At 34.5% G+C, this 21,894-nt stretch overlaps 1 protein-coding gene across 1 annotated transcript in view; it reads right to left on the bottom strand.

Annotated features, from left to right (window-relative positions):
* Window positions 1–21,894, bottom strand: part of SLC30A7 (solute carrier family 30 member 7) — a gene marked incomplete at both ends in the record, with an annotated part of 73,253 nt that overhangs the window by 48,655 nt on the left and 2,704 nt on the right. Inside the window, 4 exons of the mRNA XM_079698055.1 lie at window positions 315–458; window positions 5,892–6,018; window positions 6,670–6,757; window positions 10,724–10,837. Of these exons, the coding sequence (XP_079554181.1) occupies window positions 315–458; window positions 5,892–6,018; window positions 6,670–6,757; window positions 10,724–10,837 (473 nt within the window). The remainder of the gene's footprint in view (window positions 1–314; window positions 459–5,891; window positions 6,019–6,669; window positions 6,758–10,723; window positions 10,838–21,894) is intronic.

Below are 21,894 nucleotides of genomic sequence, written 5' to 3'. Positions count from 1 at the left end.
CACAAAAGGCCTCATTATACTTCAAAAAAATCATTTGCTAAAATGCAATAGTTCCTCATTCACTGACACTCATTTAAAATAGTGGCATTTTATTATGATAAGCTCACTGAAAAAAGCTACATTCACTGCCTATGCCAAGTTAATTTCATTATATACTAAAAATAAACTAGTCCAGGAAACCATTCAGTCTGACTCATTAGAAAGGAACTTGATTGCAATATTTTTAACAGATTATTTCAACTACAAAAATTAATCTACACAATTTCTGTTTATTTAAAAAGCTGTCCACTTGAAAGTATTTAGGCTGTACTCACCATGAGAATGAAAGTGTTCATGTCCATGAGCGTAATCATGGCTATGTGTAGCACCATGTTTTAATTCATGACTATGGCAATGATCTCCATGGCCATGTGCCTGATCCAGAGCACCGTTAAAGAGGGAATGACTGTGTCCATGGCCTAAAAACAAAGAGTGTTAGAACAAAAGTTATGTAAAAATATATTATTTAATGGTTACAATAATACTGACATTAGTGAAAAGAATTAGCTCTAAAACCAGATTCGATTCAATAAATATTTACTTGTAGAAAGTGCTACAGATTCATTGAAACAATACTGAGTTTCTAGTATAAAGTACAGGAAGGAAATAAAAGCATAGAAGGAAGTGGTAGACTTTACTGGAGATGAAAATAAGTGAGAAGTACACAGAAATATTTAAAGAGATTAGACAATGTTGTTCATTCATTCAAGAAGTACTTATTTGGAACACATTATGTTACAGCATCATTCTAGGCACTGGGGATAAAGCAGTGAACAATACAGACAAAAATCTTGGCCAAAACTTTGCCAAGTACTATTATACATACTAACAAAGATAAAACAATGCATGCATATGGTCACATTAAGGCAGAGGCAGGGAAGCAGCTGTATTTGGTAAAAGGATCAGTAAAATTAAAGCAGGTAGAATCCTTAGGGGAAAAAAAGCACAAAATAGTGGGGAATCATTTCTCCACAGCAGACCTAAAAACTACCAAACCATCATAGAAGCATCTTCTACAAACTATTCCAAAGCATAGAAAAAGATTGGATGTTACCTAATTCAAAAATATCACTTATATTTACAAAAATCCTAAATACCAGAAAATCAAATTCAGCATTGCATTACATGAAAAATCATGAATAATGGGGAAATCAACTTCCAGAATGGTGGACAGAGGATGTGGGCAAACTAACTCTCCTAAAACAACAAAAATATGTGGAACACAACTAAAAAATTTCAGAACTCTGACAATTAACCAAAACCACAAAAGGAACTGAAAATCATCTACCCAAGAAACTACCAAACCTCAGTAAGACAGCAGGGTCTTGATGTTTAACTTGGGGCTATGCCATTCCACTTCCTGCCTCAGCTCAGTTGAGATTAGCCAAAAGCCAGCAGCTGTGCTAAAAAAAAAAAAAAAAAATCAATAATCTAATCTTCCACCTTAAAAAAATTAGAAAAAGAAGAAAAAAATTAAACCCAAAAGCAAGGAGAAGAAAGTATGTAATAAATATTACAGCAGAAATAAAATGAAATGAAGAGAAGAAAATCACTGGAGAAAAACCAACAAAACCAAAGGGAAAAATAACTAGACTGACCAAGAAAAAAAAAGAGAGAAGGCAAAAATTGCTAAAATCACTGCTGATCTTATGAGAAAAAAAAGGAACACTTTTAAATACATATCTATAAACAATAATAAGTTATTTAGATGAAATGGACAAATTCCTAGAAACACACAAACTGCTGAAACTGACTCAATAGGAAACAGAAATCATAATAGACCTATAACAAGCAAAAAAACTGAATTAATAATTTTAGAACTGCCAACAAAGAAAAGCCCAGGATTCACAACTGAATTCTGCCAAACATTTAAAAAGTACCGGTACTTCACAAACTCTCCCCCACCTATGCCCTCCAAATAACAGAAGAGAAAGGAATGTTTCCCAACTCATTATATAAGATCAGTATTACCCTGATACCAACACCAGCCAAAGATATGAAAAGAAAACTACAGACAAATATCCCTTAAGAATATGAACACGAAAGTCCTCAACAAAATGCTAGCAAACCAAATCTAGCAATATGTCAAAAGGATTATAAACCATGGCCAAAAGGGATTTATCCTAAGAATGCAAAGGTGCTTTAATATCTGAAAATCAAGCAATGTAATATACCATATTAATAGAATAAAGGGTAAAACCCAACTGATCATCTTCAAAAATAAAGAAAAATATCACTAATAAAATCCAATACCCTTTCATGATGAAAACACCCAGTAAACTAGGAATAAAAAGAAAACTTCCTCAATCTAAAGGGCATTTCTGAAAAACCCATAGCTAACACAGCTAAAATCATATTTAATAAAGAAAGATTGAACGCTTTCACCCTAAAATCAGGAAAAAGAAAAGAATGTCCATTCTCATTACTTCTATTTAACACTGTAGGATCTGGCCAGGGCATTTAGACAAGTTAAAAAAAAAAGGCATTCAGATTGGCATTCATCTGGGCCTTCAGCAAGTCACAGTAGTAACATCAAAGATCACTGATCACAGATCATCATAACAAACATAATAATAATGAAAAAGTTTGATATATTGCAAGAATTACCAAAATGAGACACAGACATGATGAAGTGAGCAAATGGTGTTGGAAAAATAGTGCTGATAGGTTTGATGCAAGGTTTGTTTGCCACAAACCTTCAATTTGTAAAAAATGCAAAATCTGCAAAGCTCAATAAAATAAGGTATGCTTGTATTTAGAAAATTCTAAAGAATCCACCAAAAACCTGTTAGAATAATGGACTATTTCAGCAATGTGGCAGGACACAATATCAATATACAAGAATGAGCCAATATACAAGATAATGAGTATCCCTTATCCCTTTTGCAATCCAAAGAAAACAATCCCACTGATAATGGCAAGCAAAAAAAAAAAGAAGCCCTACAAGTAAAGTTAACAAAAGAAGTGTGAGACTTGTACCCTAACAACTACAAAACATTGTTGCAAGAAACTAAAGAAGCTACAAATAAATGGAAAGCCATCCCATGTTCATGGATAAGGAGATTTAACATTGTTAAGATGACAATAATTCCCAAATTGACCTACAGATTCAGTACAATTCCTATCAAAACCCCAGCTGCCTTTTTTTTGGGCAGAAATTGACAAACTGATCCTAAAATTTATATGGAAATGCAAGAAGAGACCCAGAGTAGCCAAAACAACCTTTAAAAAGAATAAAGTTGGACAATTCACATGTTCCAATGTCAAAACGTACCCGAAAGCTACCCTAATCAAGACTGTGTGGTTCTAGCCCTAAGGACAGACATATAGATCCATGAAATAGAATTGAGAGTCCAGAAGTAAACTCTCAATTGATTGTTGACAAGGGTGCCAAGACAATTCAACAAAGAAAAGCAATCTTTTTAGCAAATTCTGTTGAGAAAAGCAGACATTTATATACAAGAAAATGACATTGGACCCAGACCTCACACTATACACAAAATTGACACAAAATGGATCGCAGACCTAAATTTTAACCCCCAAATTTAAGGACAGTTCCTCATGAGAAAATCTATCAATGTAATTACTAATTTTAAATGAACTAAAGCAGGAAAAAAATGATTACTTCAATAGATGCAGAAAAAAAAGAAATATCCTTAACTTGATAAACCAGTTTTATCAGAAACAGACCACAAACATCAGACCCAGTGGTAAAACTTTAGTAGCGTTCTTTTATTAAAGCAATGGTTCTGAACATTCACTGCACACTAAAGTTGACTGGAGAGCTTCAAAACATGCTGATGTTTGGGTCTCTTCCTCCAGAGATTCTGATGTAAATATTCTGGGATTAAACCTGGGCATCAACGTTACTTTAAAAGCTACCCAGGTGATTATCCAGGTTGACACAATGATATAAGCTATAAGTATTTCTAATGAACATTGTTCTAGAGGTCCTGGCTATGTAATTAAGACAAGCAGGAATAATAGTTTTCATTCTTAATAGTGAGAAAAACTTTTCAAATACCTAAAAATGAACCAAATGAAAAATATAAAGATCTTTATTAAAGTGCCTAAGACAATTTAATAAAGGGCTCAAAATATGTTAATTCTCCACAATTAAACATAAAGACAATGCGTTCCCAATCAAATCCCAAAAAGATTTTTCATAAAACTTGACTAGCTGATGAAAAATACCAAATGAGCAAGACAGGCCCAAACAACTTTGGAGGGAAAAAAAAGAGAGAGAGAGAGAGATGGGATTAACCCTACCAGATATTAAAACATAAAGTTTACAGCAATTATTCCAGTGTGATAGTGGGGTGGCCAAAAATAAACAGGCCAGATCTGATACATAAAGCAATTTAATGTAGGGTAAAAGTGTCCTTTTATATCAATGATGTAAAGAGCAGATTAATAAATGGTGCTTAGAAAACTGCTTATTCATTCACACTGAGAAAAAAAGGTCCTAACTCACCCCATCACAAAAATAAATTACATACAGATGAAGGACCAAAGTAGATGGGAAAAAAACATAAAACCAAAATTTTCACAGTATTAAATAATAAGAGAATATGTTTATGACCCAGGGACAGAAAATTCCTTAAACAAAGCAGAAAACATACCACAAAATATATGACAGAAAAACTAGACTATATCCAAGTTAAAAACCCCTAAATAAAAGCTTAAATAGACAAGCCATAGACTGGGAAAAGATATTTGCAACACATAAAACAAAGAATTAGTATACAAAATACATTAAAAATGCTTGTAAGGGGATTAACAATAAGAAAAACAGGCAAAAACAAAAAAGGGACAATTCCAGAAAAGGAAAAAATCTGAATGGCCTAAAAACATACAGAAAGATTTTCAACCACACTACTAGGCAAAGAAATACCAAATAAAATGATACCATTTTTATCAAAATATCACCAAAATGGTTTTAAACCCATAATATTAAGTTTTGATATGGGTGAAAGAATACTAGTACTTGAATTTTTTGCTGGGGTAAAAGGGAATGAGTCATTTGGAGGGCAAACTGCTAACATCTATTGAAACTACAAACTAGATATCCTGTGTTCCAGCAATTCTACTCATATTCCAGCAGACTGCAATTCCAAGAATTTTCTGTGATGATGGAAATCTTCTACATTTGCTGTCCAAATGGTAGCCCTATGTGGCTACTGAGCGCTTGAAATGTCATTAGTATAACTGAGGAACTGAATTCTTAATTTTATTAAATTTAATTAACCCTAATGTAAACGTAAATAGTCATATGTGACTAATGACTACTGTATAGGATAGCACAGCTTTGGAAAAACACTTGCATGTGTTCACAAGGATATGCTTCATATGTAAGTGCGAAAAACAAGAAACGACTTAAATCCATAGAAGACTGGTTAAATAAACCATGGTAACCCACACCATGGAGTTTTGTGTTTCTGTTAACAAGAGAAGGTACACTGATGGATACCAGGTGGAATGATCTCAAAGACAGATCGTATGATAAATTTCACACCCCCATACACTGTAACTTTTTAGTAACTAGATTTGTACTGTGGTTTTGATATTTGTTTGTTTTATATAAATGGTATCATACTAAACAGATGAGCTACAGAGGTCTGGAAGTATCCACACCAAGCTGATAATACATACAACTCTGAGAAGCCACTAAGAGGGAGGGACATGGAGAAGCGGGAAGGATTGTTCAGGAAGACATTAATATGAGTCTATTAACATATTACTTTCTTTATTAAAAGTCAGTATAGTAAGTTCAACTTTAAAAATTATCAATTTTCAAAAGTGACTATGACAGAAACCAGAAATGAAGAAACAAAGCGTTCTAACCATCATACCAGAGCCATGAGAATGTCCATGACCTCCATGCTTGAAAACAAATATTCCTACTAGGTTTACCAAAAACCCAAGAATTGAAACAAGAAGCAGTCTCTCATGGTGTACATCTGGAGGGGCTAATGCTCTCTAGAAAATACAGAATACAAACAAATTGCATTGATATAATTTCTGACTGATCAACTGGTAAATTTTAAAAAATTTTTAGTTATTTTCAGAATTAAAATCACTCAAAAATTATCTGCCAAAACAGTTAATAAAAATAAAACCATTGCTCACATACTGTAGAAACGGTAACAGTTATTATTCTTAAATAAATACATTTAAAAGCATGAACATTTGGACTAAAACCATCCTTCTTCAGAATCGTAAAATACTGTCATTAATTTTAAGTTGATTAATCTTTAAATTTTCTCTTTACTTGTTTTAATATACAAAACATTCAAGATTCATTGGCAAAATCCTCACATTCTATCTTAAGAACTCTTCCAACAGACCTCACTACAGGGATTGTGTGTTTACTTTTCATAAAGTGTCAACACTTCATTCACAGCTTGTAAAGCACTATTATTTGTTTTCAATTTGAAGTAGTTTCAAATATAATTTTTTCAACTACTTTATAAGTTCCTCCTGTACACACATAATATTTTATCTAATCCAAGACTGGCCTCAATAAATAATGATAGTGTGAAAAAATAGTTCTATTACAAGTATCTTTAGTTAGTAAACATTTTCATTATAGAAATATAATTTACTGACTCTAATTATTATCTACTATACCTCAACTCCTTCTGAGAAAATAAAAAAAGCAGTGAAGATCAAAAAGAGGCCGTTGACAAAACCAGCCAGAACTTCCGCTCTAACATACCTAAAGAAGAGCAAAGTAAACAACTGAATTAAGTTATTTCTTAAATCAAATCACAAATTCACATATATTCAGAGGTCCTCAACCATACTATATAGTTATAAGCAGCCAACAAAGTCCCAGTGTTTATAGTATGTTTTATTGTACATATATCATAAAATTGAGAAAATAAATTTAATTATTATGAGTTATATTTAACAGCAGAATGCCATAAAATATATAGATTTCTACAAAAGACCTTTTTAGAGTAAGTAGGTTTAGAGAGACCTTTCACAGAAATGTAAATCTCAAGCTGCCAGTGGAGAAGGAAGAACAGGACCAGATAAGTGGGCAAAGAAGGAAGGATACAAAGATAAAAAAGCAGAAGAAGAGACCCTGAAAAAGGGGTTTTTATAACTTGTTAATTCCTTCTTTTCTAAGAACTCCTTATGCTTTCTGCTTTGTACCTTTCAGTTTTCAAATCTTTGGCAAGGGGAGCTTTGACTGAAGGAAAATATAATTATTTCTGAATTATCCCAGAGACAACTTGAGATTTATATTTCTATCACTCTTCTTCTAAGATTAATAAATTTAACAAAAGCTTTTCAATTACCTATTTTTAGAATCAATTCTAGCTTCACATAATTCTAATTAAACTATTTTTAAAATACCTCTCTTTTTCTCCATGGACTTCTGAAGCTTTCTGCTTCCTACCTGTGTGAAGCATTGGGGAAAGATTTTATTTTTCCATGAGGTATATTCAGCTTAAAGTCATTAAAACAACTTTAACTTGGCAGTTTTACATGTTCAGACATTATTTAAAGGGTGCTGACAGCAATTAATCACTCTGGTTCTTGAACAATGTAACAGGAGCATCAAAAAGCTAGACTTCCTAGCTTTCTACGTTAATTTCTAGATAATACAACCCTTCTAATCCCATAGCTAATGCTTGATGGAAAGCCTTTTGTCCTTGAGTTCCATTAGATTTCAAGATCAAAGGCAGGAGTGTTTTTCAGGCATCTTTTTGTCCCTAATGCTTAGCTTAGTAGGTGCTCCATAAATTCTGATAAATTGTTGGGCTAAAGTGATTTTAATTAGGTTTAATATATTTGCTAAACTTGACTGCAGGATTACAATGAAAAACTTGTGAAATCTAGATACACTTGCTTTTCCAAACACACTGTGTTTACCTGAACAGACTGAGTCTTGGAATTAAAACATATGATCCATGAATGTGCTATTGCCTATTTAGTATGATGGTATCTGGATTATTTAGCCAGGGCAAAAAAGATACAAATATATGTACATATGTATATAAGCATGCACATAAGCATCTATCTACCTATCAGATATGTATTACTTTTATTCTAGCTTTGCTATTTCAAAATTAGGAGTGTGACAATACACAGAGATGACTTTACATAAAAAAATACTGAGAAGTCTTTGCTGCCTTTCAGATTCTGCCTATGGTTTCTACTGTTGCAGTCAGCCTGCTATTCTGATCATACTGAATTAGGGGTTTGGGGATTCATCACTGGCTTAGCCTACTCAGTGTCATTTTGTTATACTGGCACCTACATTTACTGCTGCTACTTACTACTACAGCAATTACTAATAGTTTCAAATGTTACATCAGCTTTTTTCCCCTAATTTTTCCCTTCTCAAAAGAAAAGAAAGCAAATAAGGAGAAGACAGGATAAACAAATTAAAAAATGTCAAGAATATTACTCTCGTATATTTTAGTTGAAGTTGAATCAGTAAAACCTGCTATGGTACTGAAGGTATTCAAAGCTATTTCTAAAAACTATTTTATACCAGAAGATTATGCATTCTAAATAGAAAACAATAGATACCCTAAGAATTAAGGAATTGAGGAGAATTCTTATAGTTATTTACTGTTTATCCAGGAAGATTGCTTAATAAGATACTCTAATTAGATTTTTTTATGTAAAATATGCATGAATTACTAATTTTCCAACACAAAACTATAACTTCACATACAACCTTTAGTAATTCAAAATATACTTAAGAGTCTTTTGATTATGCAATGTCATGGAATAGGTTCTTTTCTGAGCTTTTGAGCTATTTGGATTTATAAATAAACAGGATCTCTTGCTCTATAAAAATAAAAAGTATTTTTTGTCTCACTTTTTATAATGTTACAAGTAATCATATCACTTGGGTTATACCCCAAGTCAGCAAGTCCTGTCACAGAATTTCACGTATCTCTTTTAGCACTTGTCACATAATGTATAGTTATCACAGGATTTTTACAGAGCTGTTTCCCCATCAGACCACAAGTTCCTCCGAGGCAGACGTCGTATCTTATTCATTTTTTTTTTTTTTTTTTTTGCAGTATGTGGGCCTCTCACTGTTGTGGCCTCTCCCATTGCGGAGCACAGGCTCCGGACGCACAGGCTCAGCGGCCATGGCTCACGGGCCCAGCCGCTCTGCGGCATGTCTTATTCATTTTTATATCATTACAAGTAGCAAAGTATTCAAATCATATTGAGCCCTCGATAAACATCTGAAGAGAACAAGAGCACGTGCAAGAAGCAGAGAGTGTGTAACTACTCAAGAACAAAAGCAAAGCTAGAAAGAAAGAGGAAGTAGTGGGGGAGCACCAGTAGAAGAGAGAACCAGGGGCACAAGAGACAGTGCATGTAAGAGGGTGGATGTGAACGGAAGAGAGAGAGAATGAGAGGAACTGCATAGGAAAGAAAGGGCACAGGGAAGGAGAATCAGGGAAAGAAAGAAAGAGAGGCTGGGAAAGGGAGAGAAAAAAAAAAAACAACTACAGCTGAAGAGGTTAAGGGGTGGGGAATATGGGATGAGAAAGAGTCTTAGTGATACAGTGCTACAGCATAGAGGAAGAGAGTAGGAGAAAGCAATGAATAAGAGAAAAGATATGAGGGAAGGAGAAAGAGAGAATGGAGAGTAGAAGGGAGAGGGAGAGAAAAAGACCATGAGCACAGACCCAAGTAACTAGAAAGAAAGAACAGGAAAGGAGAGAAGGGAGTTTAGAAGTAAAAGGGAGAGAATGAGTATGAGGATGGGGAGACAAATGAGAGATGGAGTGAAAATAGGAAAGACAGCAAAGAAAGGAGGGAGTGCAAGACAGCACTCACAAGGGAAAGGGAGGGGAGGGGAAGAGACAGGGCAAGAGTCAATAAGTAAGTAGGTGAGAGAGGGGGAGCAGGAACGAGAAAGTGGGTGGGAGAGAGAAAGAGAAAGAGGATATTAGTTCTGAGCGTTACTTATTTACACATAAATATAATTACATTGTAAAATAGTCTATGAGCTCAAAAAAAAAAAAGAGAAAACACTCAGGCAGAGTAAATCAAATAATGGAAACTCCATTGCTGACCCCAATCAGAGATGGCAAAAAGCAAACTCTGCCTCTAAGGTTACTAGGCTCAGAAGTGAGACCAGCCCCTTCGGCATAAAAACACTTTCCAAATATTCAGTAAATTGTGCATATTCAGCAAAAGTAGGGGAAGTATTTTACATAAAAGCAGAGCTGAAGACAGTAAGTAAACAAAATATCAACCAAAAAAGAAAAATAAAGAAACATGACCATTTTCATATACTGAAACTTTCTCTTTTTCCTCTTTCTTCAAAAAAAAAAAAAAAAAGAACAAAAAAACAACAAAAAAATAGATTAAGAGTTGAGAAATTTCCCTATCTAGTAACACTCACCTGAAAATTTTTGGTAAAATCAAGATGCAAGAGAACTCAGATGCAAAAAAAAAAAAAAAAAGTACACATTGTAGATTCCAATTATATATTGTCCAAAAACAGGCAAAACTAACCTATGGAGTTAGGAAAGCGGAAAAGTGAGTATTAAAGAACTAGAAGGAGGCATGAGGAGTTTTCAAGGGTTCAAGTTAGACAAGTGTATTCAATTGTGAAAATACATTGAGCTTGAGTTTTATGTATTATTTTCTGTATTTCTTATACTTCAATAAAAATGTTTTTAAAAAGTCTTACCCATAAGAGAAAGCATCATTATCTCTCCATTTTGAAATAACAGACGCTGCCAATCCAGCCAAAATGGCAGTGCTATCGAAAAACATGTGAAAAGAGTCGGAAATCAAACCTAAGCTGGAAAAGAACAAACACATTGGCATATTATAATAATAACCAAATAGTAGTCATCCTTTTCTAAAAATCTAAGATCCAGCCTCTGCTCATCAGGAACTAATCTTCTAAAAAGACAACATTAAAATATGATATATTGAAAAACATTAAAGATAATTTTTAAGCATCTAAGAAGAAACCCTCATACCCCTTGCCAAAGGAAAAGCCCAGCTGCTACTGAAAGAAGGATAGGCATCTGTCCGCCCTCTGATGACTAGCAAAGGTCAGCTGTCACTGAAAGAGAAACAGAAAAAACAGCCATCTGCTACCGGGGGCAAGGCTAAAGCCAGCTTGGGCCCGGGATCTTACACTGATACAAAGCAAAGGTCTGCTGTTGGAAGAGGTGCAGGACCCTTGCTCCTTTCCTTGATACACGGCTGGGGGGAGGGGTAGGGAAAGGGGCAGGAACGTTAATAACACCCACTCTGACAGGGGGAAAGGGCCTACCTAATATTGAGGCTGCAACAGGAGAATGAAATATTCATCCCCCCACTTCCCCACCCAAAGCCTTGCCTAAAGTAAAAGACAACAGCAATCTACCTCTGAGAGTCAAGCAAGAGCACAGAGAGACTCCCTTGTGGCACAGGTATGCAGGGCTTGCTGAAAACTGAGAGTGAAACAAGAACACTGAAAAAACTCTCCAGTTCTCAAAATCCTACACTAAGCACAAAGTGGTAGAAGCCTCTGGAAAAATGTGACGTCTGTGGCTTGTTGACATTAACTAGCAATATACCACAATACAAAAGCCCAGCTCCACTATTGATCAGATAAGTTCAAAACCCCCATGCTGACAAAACAAAACAAAACAAAAAGGGCATGCACAGTTCTGGGCATAAATACTACTAACCTCAGTTTCTATTATTCTTTTAAACATAATATCCAGCACTCAATAAATATTTATAAGGCATATAACAAGATCAAGGAAACAAAATAATAAGACCCATTGTTAAGAGCTGAAACAGTCAACAGAATCAGAGGCAGAAAAGTCCCAGAGATTAGATTGTAATACGGGCTTTAAAACAAATATGATTAATATGTTAAAGGATGTGGTACGAAGCTGGAGAAAATTTATGAACAAACAGAGACTTTCCACAGAGATAGAAACTATAAAATAATCAAATGAAAGTGATAAAAACTTTTAAAATATCATAGTATTAAAGATTAAAAATAACATACATGGGCTTCTGAGCAGACAGGACACAGAGAGAAAGAATCAGTTAGGTCAAAACAAATTATCCAAAGTAAAACACAAAGAAGAAAAGGAATGAAAAAGAAAAAAAACCTAAAAAGAACAGAACATTCAAAACCTATCAAAGCATCAAACAGACTAAAATACATGTATTTGGATTCTCAGTAATAGAGAAGAAAGAATAGGGTAGAAAGAGCATTTAAAGAGAAAATGCTTGAAGAGTTGTCCAAAATTAATGAAAAACAAAAAACAAATCACATATCCAAGAAGCTTAATGAAGTACTAGCAAGGGAAAAACCCTACATACCTCACAAATTGCTGAACACCCAACAGAAAGAGAAAATCTTGAAAACAACCAAAAAAAAGAAAGAAAGAAAAATTGGATACAGAAAAACAAAGATAAGATTAATAGCATATTTTGCTTCAGAAACTACTCAAGGCAGAAGGCAATGAAGCAATGTCTTTCAAGTATTGAAAGAAAAAAAAAAGCGTCAACCTAAAATTCTATATCTAGCAAAATATCTTTCAAAAATGAAGATAAAATAGATTTTTTCAGACAACCAAAACTGAGAGAATTCACTGCCAGCAGATTTGAACTACAAGGATAAAAAGTTCTTTAAGTCCAATATGATACCAGATGGAAACTTAGCCTTGTATGATGATCACTGAAAATGATAAATAGGTGTAAAAATATTAAAAATAACTTGATTTTAGTATCTTTAAAAGATAATTGAGAATAGAAAAAAAGAGGAAAAAACAATAACCCAAAAGTTGGTTCTTTGGAAATATCAGTAAAATTCACAACCTTTAAATAAACTGACCAAGAAAAAAGAGAAAGGGCTCAAAGTACTAAAATCAGCAATGAAAGTGAGATACTACTACTGACTTTATAGAAATAAGAAGGATTATAAGAAAATACTAGGAACAACTAAATATAAACTAATAAATTAGATAACTTAGATGAAATAAACAAATTCCTAGAAACAATCTAGCAAAACTGGGTCAAAAAAAATCTAAATAGATTTATAACAAGTAAACAGATTAAATTAATAATTTAAAAACTTTCAACAAAGAAAAGCCTAGGCCCAGATGGCTTCACTGGTAAATCCTACCAAACATTTAAAGAACAATAAATATCAATCCCTTACAAACTCTTCCAAAAAAAAAAAAGATGAAGGAATACTTCCCAACTCATTGTATAAGATAACCATTACCCTGATACCAAAATCAGACAAAAGACACCACAAGAAAAGAAACTACAGACAAGTATTTTTTGCAAACACACACACAAGAATCTTCAACAAAATACTAGCAAATTAATTCAGCAATATATAAAAGAGTATACACCACAACCAAGTGGGATTTATCCCAACAATGCAAGGTTGGTTAACTACATGAAAATCAATCAATATACTACATCATATCAATGGAATGAAGGACAAAACCCACATAATCATCTTAATAGATGTAGAAAAGCATTTCACAAAATCCAACACTTTTATGATGAAAACACTCAACAAACTTGCTATAGAGGGAACTTCCTGAACTGATAAGTGGCATCTATGAAAACCCCACAGCTAACATCAGCATCACTAGTGGCCAAAGACTGAATGCTTTCCCCTAAGATCAGGTACAAGATAAAAACGTCCCCTTACCACTTCTATTTAACATTGTACTAGAGGGTGTACAAGGGCAATTAGGCAGGAAATGAAATAAAAGGCACCCAGACTGGAAGGGAAGGAGTAAACCTATCTCTATTTGCAAATGGCATGATCTTGTATATACAAAATCTTAAAGACTCTACTAAAAAACTATTAGAACTGGGCTTCCCTGGTGGCGCAGTGGTTGAGAGTCCGCCTGCCGATGCAGGGGACATGGGTTCGTGCCCCGGTCTGGGAAGATCCCACATGCCGCGGAGCGGCTAGGCCCGTGAGCCATGGCTGCTGGGCCTGCGCGTCCAGAGCCTGTGCTCCGCAACGGGAGAGGCCACAGCAGTGAGAAGCCCACGTAATGCAAAAAAAAAAAAAAAAAAAAACTATTAGAACTAATAAATGAGTCTGGCAAGGTTGCAGGATACAAGATCAACATACAAAAATGAATTATATTCCTATATAATGTGATGCACAAAAATGGAATTTAAAAAATTTCCATTTACAACAGCATCAAAAAAGAATAAATAATTAGGAATAAATTTAACAAAAAAAAGTACAAAAGCTATACTCTGGAATCTATAAAATATTGTTGGAAAAAAATTAAAGAAGACCTAAATAAATGGAAAGACATCCATGTTTATGGATCAGAAGACAATACTGTTAAGATGGCAATACTTCATCAATTGATCTACAGATTCAACTCACTTGCCATCAAAATCCCAGCTGACCCCTTTGGAGAAATTGACAACCTGCTCTTAAAACTCATATGGAAAAGCAAGAGATATAGCATAGCCAAAACAATATTGAAAAAGAAAAGCAAAGTTGGAGGACTCACACTTCCCAATTTCAAAACTTATTATAAAGCTACAGAAATCAAAACAATGTGGTAGTGGAATAAGAAAAAATGTATAGATCAGGAATAGAATTTAGAGTTCAGAAATAAACTCTCACACATTTATGGTCAACTGTTTGTTGACAAGGATGCCAAAATAGTTCAATGGTGGAAAGAATAGTGTTTGCAACACTGACACAACTGGATATCCACATGCAGGAAATGATTTTTGACCCTTACATCATATTATACACAAGGGTTTACCTAAAATGGATCAAAGACCTAAACATAAAAGCTAACGTATTCACAACCTTGGATTGGGCAATGGTTTCTTATATATGATATCAAAAGCACAAGCAACAAAAGAAAAAAGAGTAACAGACTGGACATCATTGAAATTTTTAAACTTTCATGCTTCAAAGGACATATAAACAAAGTGAAATGACAGTGCACAAGTGGGAGGAAATATCTGCCAATCATATATCTGACAAGGGGCTTGTATCCAGAATATATGAAGAATTCTTAAAGCTCTTCAAAAAGAGAAATTATCCATTTTTTTTAAATGAACAAAGGATCTGAATAGACATTTCTCGAAAGAAGACATACAAATGGCCAATCAGCACTAGAAAAGTTACTCAGCATCATTAACTACAATGCAGGGAAATGCAAATCAAAACAATGATAAACAACTTCACATCCACTATGATGACTACAATAAAAAAGCCCAATAATCCCAAGTGTTGGTGGAGAAACTGGAACCCTCACACACTGCTGGAATAGTATTTGGTAATAAAAATAAATGAAATACTGATACATGTAGAACATGGATAACCCTTGAAACCATTATGCTAAGTGAAATAAACTGTCACAAAAGATCATATACAAATGATTTCATTTATATGAAATGTTCAGAATAGGCAAATATATATAGACAGAAAATAGATTAGTGATTGCCTAGAATTGGGGCAGATCAGGAGATGAGAGAATTGGAGGGTGATTGCTAGGGGTGCAAGGTTTCCTTCTGCAGTAATAAAAGTGTTCCAATATGGACGGTTGTTGATGGTTTTACAACTCTGTGAATACTACACTAAAAGCCATTCAATAGTAGACAATAAATGGGAGAATCTTAAGGTATATGAATTATATCTCAATAAAGCTGTTTTAAAAAAACATATCTGACAGTCTAAGGCAGGGTGAGCAATCTATGGCCCACAAGCCAAATCTGGACCACCATTCATTTTTGTAAACAAAGTTTTACTGAAACACAGTTATGCTCATCTGCTTATACACTGTCTACGGCTGCTTCTGTGCTATAACAGTAGAATGGAGAAACTGTGACAGAGATCTATGACCCTTAAAGCCTAAAATATTTACTATCTGCTGTCAACAGAAAAGGTTTGCTAACCTCCAGTATAAAGCCAAAATAGGAACACTGTATTGTAGGGTTTACATAAACGTGAAGTGTATGACAATAATAGCACGCAGGGACTTCCCTGGTGGCACAGTGGTTGCGAGTCCACCTGCCAGTGCAGGGACATGGGTTTGATCCCTGGTCCGGGAGGATCCCACATGCCACAGAGCAACAAAGCCCGTGCACCACAACTACTGAAGCCCACACACCTAGAGCCCGTGCTCTGCAACAGGAGAAGCCACCGCAATAAAAAGCCCACCCACCGCAATGAGAAGCCCACGCACAGCAACAAAGACCCAACACAGCCAAAAAAAAAAAAATTAATAATAATAATAGCACACAGGATAGAAGGAAATGGAAGTGTATTATTATAAAGTTCTTACAAGATACATGAAGCGACATATTATTTGTGATGTTAAAGATTTGTACTATACATGCTTTAAAAAAAAGCCACTGGGGGGGTGGGGCAGGAAATCCTATTGGGCAGAGGATCCTGTACCAACACAAAGCAGATGTTTTGCTCTGACCAAAGAAGGAGGAGGAAACTCACTCTCACCCAAGACCATCTACATAAATGTGACAGACTTTGGCTGTCACCAAAGGAAGGAAAAAATGTTAAAAACAAACAAACAAAAGAAAAACAAACAAACCAAAAATCATACCCTTGAGGCCCAGGCTCACAGGGCCTGCCTAAGACTGAGGCTTGGTCAAGTTAATGAATGCCCGTCTGCCCTCACCACAAACCTCACACTGAGTAACAATCAACAGCAGTCTATAGCTCGGCAGGGGGAGGGTGTATTGAGCATGAAGAGAGAACTTCTGTGACACATGCATATGAAGAATACTGGAAACAAAAGGCCTAATCGCCTGTCGGAAGATGCATGCCTATTCCTAGTCATAAATACTACTACCTCAATACCTACTGATCTCTACTCACAATGTCAAGGCTTTGATCAAAAATTTCAAGAGGGGCTTCCCTGGTGGCGCAGTGGTTGAGAGTCCGCCTGCCGATGCAGGGGACACGGGTTCGTGCCCCGGTCTGGGAGGATCCCACATGCCGCAGAGCGGCTTGGCCCATGAGCCATGGCCATTGAGCCTGCGTGTCCAGAGCCTGTGCTCCGCAACGGGAGAGGCCACAACAGTGAGAGGCCCACATACCGCAAAAAAAAAAAAAAAAAAAAAATTTCAAGAAACACAAAAAACAGCAAGCAAAATAACTCATTGTGAAGAGATAAAGCAGTCAACAGAACCAGACCAAGATGCTGGCCCAGATATTGGAACTATCAGAACTATAATTAATATGTTAAAGGATCTATAGAAAAGATGGGAAAAATGCATGAATCAATGCAAAATTTCAGCAGAGAAATGGGAAGTACAAAAAAAGAAGATTAAATGGAAATGCTAGAAACAAAAAACAAGGCGTCAGAGATGAAGAATTCTTCCAGTTGGCTTATCAGCAGACTGGACAGAGCTCAGGAAAGAAATCAGGAAACTTTAGGACAGGTCAACAGAAATATTCTGAAAGCAAGCATATCAGCAGCTCAATCTTTAAAAAGCAAGAAGTATCAGAATGGTTAAGAGCACTACTTCTGAAGTCAGAGTATCTGGGTTCAAACCCCAGCTCCACCATTTACTAATTCTGTGACTGTGAAGTTGTTTAACTTTGGACCTCAATTTTTTAGCCATCATTTAAACAGGTAACAGTAAAAAATGTCATAAACGTTATAACTGAATTAATATACGTGAAACACTTATCACAGTGCTTGTCACATTAAAGCCACATCGATACTCCCATTATTACTATTATTATTAATATTAATACCATATAATATCTAGTGTTCCCAGCATGATCCATAGCTCTCAATATTTGGTTATATGCTACAGCTTTCTTCAATTGTAAGTGCTACAAACTAAAAGTCAAAAACATTCCTCATAGAAGTCGAAAAAGCAGTTTTTACATTTCCTTATAATTTAGGATAATTATAAAATTAGAAACTGAAGTAAAGCACATTACTCACCCACACAGAAAGGAACAAAAATTTCTCAAAAATCATTATAAAGTATTTTGAAAATGTCTTGTTTTATCATGAACCTTGTATATTTTATTCAACTATATACAGATGCATAAGATAGTTTAAGTACTATCTATACTTATCTGATAACCAACTCAAAGCAGAATAAGAAGTAGTGAATAAATGGAAAAGGCTGAGTGAGAAAATCAAAACCTGAGAACAAGGTTCTTGCTATTCAAGCAATTCTCTCAGATTTATAGTTATTTTAAGATTTTCCTTGGATAGTTAGATCACCATAAAACTACACACTAGGCACTTTATAGCTTTGTAACACTGAAAATAATAATTTAATTATATTTTGAGGTATGAAAGACCCATTTGAAGAATATCTCTGTAATGTGTTATAAAACCAATAAAAACATTGTTTATGATTTTTTCTATGCTCTGATAAAGGACTGATATGGTAAGCTATTTTTTTTTTTTTTGCGGTACGTGGGCCTCTCACTGCTGTGGCCTCTCCCGTTGTGGAGCACAGGCTCCGGATGCGCAGGCTCAGCGGCCATGGCTCACGGGCTCAGCCGCTCTGCGGCATGTGGGATCTTCCCAGACCAGGGCACGAACCCGTGTCCCCTCATCGGCAGGCGGACTCTCAACCACTGTGCCACCAGGGAAGCCCTATGGTAGGCTATTTTTAAAATTTGGTTTCAGAAAACTCTGCCTCTATTCTGATAAAACAATATAGTTGTGGTGTTGCAGTAAAACCTGACAATGAGAATCTTTACCCACCCTGCCTTGATTTCATGAGATTTTATAACCAAATTTAAAAGTCAATTTCAGCAATGATATTAGGCTACATATTTAATAGGTTTATTTTTTTCTCTGTATATGTGGTTTTTAAAGTTTTTATTTCTTAATTGGAGGGTTTTATTATATATATGACTTTTATTCTAAATAACTGTAAATTAGTTGTAGAAGAAGGCAAGTATTCATGCTAAATAAATATAAATTTTAAAATTTACTGATTTATTGATCTACATATATTAGTGCAAGAAAAGGGTAAACCTCTACTGTATACTAGAGCAATCAAGTTCCCTTTTAAAGAGGCTTAGATATGGCATGGCAATTTTAATACTCATCAAAATGAGATTTTGATTTTATTTAAACTTTAAGTAAATTTAATTGTCATTAAAGTGTTATTTTATTTTTAGCATATCATAAAACATGATTCTACCTGAAATAATACTTCCTCTTCTGAGGTAGTAGAACATCATGTTCTCTTAAAGCATTGTGATATGAGATCTTTTCACCTAAACCTGGTATCATGATTGGAAAATTACTTAGTTACAACTATGTAGACAAACTCATGTGAAAAAAGTCTACTTCTAGTTCTCTTCTCACCTATTATATGTCAAAATAGTGTTCATGAGGAACGTCAATTTTGCTGCTCATCTTCAATATCAGCAAATGTTTCTGATTATGAATTATCACTTAAACTACATGGCATAAAATTCCTTAGAAAATAAAGGTAGCATAGAGAATATTTAAGGGTATATGATTTACGTATCAAATGTGACTTGATTAAAAAAATTAGTTGCTAAAAGCAGCCTACTCGTTTTAGGCTCCTATCTTTAAACACTAAATACTAAAATGTATTTTTAAACATTTTTTTTAAGTGACCACTTTCTAAGGACATTTTTATAAAGAAAACTTCCTAGGATATAAAAAAGAAACCTGATCACTGAAGCAAAATATAATAAATGTGAACAGAACATTTGGCAAAAGAAACTTATGAAATGGATTTATTTAAGGTCTATTGAAGGAAAAAACAAAGAAAGGGGGAAAGAACCTATAAATTGAGAGGTATGAGACATATCAACCAAATACCATAGATGTTGTTTAAATTCTGATTTGTAAAACCAACTTTAAAAAGATTTATTTAATAAGAGATATGTGAACACTCACTGGACATTTGATATTAATAAAGTATTAATTTTTATAGGTCACAATGACATCAGATTATGTTAAAAGGGGGGCTCTTATGTTTTAGACTCAACTGAAGTAGTTATGGAAGAAATTATACTATATCTGGTATCTGCATTAAAACAATTCAATGGTGACAAGTGTAACAGATGAAACAAAATAGGCCACATGTTAATAAACATTAAAGCTGGGTGATGGATACATGAAGTCCACTAAACTCTCTACTTTTATATACATTTTCCACAATAAAAAAATTTTTAAAGGTCTACTGGTAACTAGGCTAACAGCATATTTACAGTGGTTGTTAGACATTAATTCAAAATCGAAGATAGGGAATCATCAACTTGGGTTCCATGAGATAGAAAGGGGGTAAGAAACTATCAACTATCGATTAATTAGCAAGAATTAGAAAATCCTTAGAATCCTGATATTTGTATAAGTTGTTAAACTCATGAGAGTTACAGTGAAAAACCCACAACTCCACTACATTCCATATAACCCTTTACTGTAAAGAAAAATTCTCAGCAAAATGGAATAGAAATCTACATTTTTAAAGTAGGAAAAAAAAAAAACTATAGAAAAGCAAAAGTCATCACCATAACCTGGTAAGTAATGTCTTTTGGGAAGAGAAGGGAAAAGCTGATGAAAGTCTAAGACATTGAAAATTTTTAATGCTATAGAAAAATACGTAACTAATGGAAGCCTTTTTCTTTACCAAGGAAGTACTTTACAAACATATGCTGTGACAGACTTTATAAGAAGTAGGACCAAATGAGTGACTGGTATGGCCTAAAACATTTCTTTAACACATAATTACTTTGCTAATACAAAGACATTTACCTTTAGAGTTAAATGAGTTTCCTCTATGTCTAAGGGGGAAAATGGTTGTAACAGCTTTGGTAGAAAGTATCACTGAAATTAAGAATTTTAAGACAGTGAAGTAAACATAAAATAGAAGAGCATAAAAACAAAGAAAGCAAACTATAGTAAGATACTAGGGAAAAAATCACTGTATAGTAGAAAATACTTGGATAACAGGTACTTCTAGGCTCTTCTGCTACTCTGGAAAGTAAAAAACTCCCTGGGCCTCCTATACTTTTCCACCTGTAGAAGAGGTCCGACCGGCTTATTTCTCTTTCTAGTCCCACTTCATGAGCCTACATATGCCCTTTCTTCATTAGTGAAAAATCCTTGACTTTCAGTAGAATACCTTGTTGACCGGAGCAAATATGGCATTTGCAACTGGACATGAACATGTGACAAAGGTTAAGCCACTGAAATATCAGTGAAAAGTGTTGTGTGTTAGCGTCCAGATAAATCTCCTTAAAAGACACTCTACATACCTTTTCATTCTGGACATTCTGCTGCTAGGGATGGCTGGAACTCTAATAGCCACTTTGGAAATAAAGTTTTATCTTGTTTAGGCAATCACTAATTTGGGGTTTTTCTAAAACTTGAGAAAGAACTTAATCCTAGATGGTACAAAACACATTGCTTATATATACCATTCTACCATGAGATTAGTTACTCAACGATAAATAAGTAAATGAAAATAAATGCTAGAAGGAAAAGAACCCTAGAAGGAAAGATCACATATGGTATTCCTACCATTTTCTTACTAAGAATAAGAGAAAGGAGGGGTTTAATGTCCCCCCTCACCCTGCCCCAAATGGGGTAGTTAGCATGGTTAGTTTAGGGAGGTTAATTCCATATATTCATTATTCCTTCATTCTTTCATTCTGTAAACATGTATTAAGCATATGCTTAATACCAAGTACTAAGGTGCCTGAATAAGACAGAAGAGATCCCATTTTAATAAAGTTTACATTCTAGTAGAAAGGCAAAAGGCACTGGATATTTAATGAGGGAAAATATACAAAGAGCTTAGCTATTCTCCACTGATGACACATTTTCACCAACAAAAATATAAACCAAGTATAATTAA

This window comes from Hyperoodon ampullatus (assembly GCF_949752795.1).
Source record: "Hyperoodon ampullatus genome assembly, chromosome: 2".
In the NCBI taxonomy this organism is placed as follows: Eukaryota; Metazoa; Chordata; class Mammalia; order Artiodactyla; family Ziphiidae; genus Hyperoodon; species Hyperoodon ampullatus.
The sequence above is the reverse complement of the archived record's forward strand: the minus strand, read 5'-3'. Positions and strand labels throughout refer to the sequence as shown.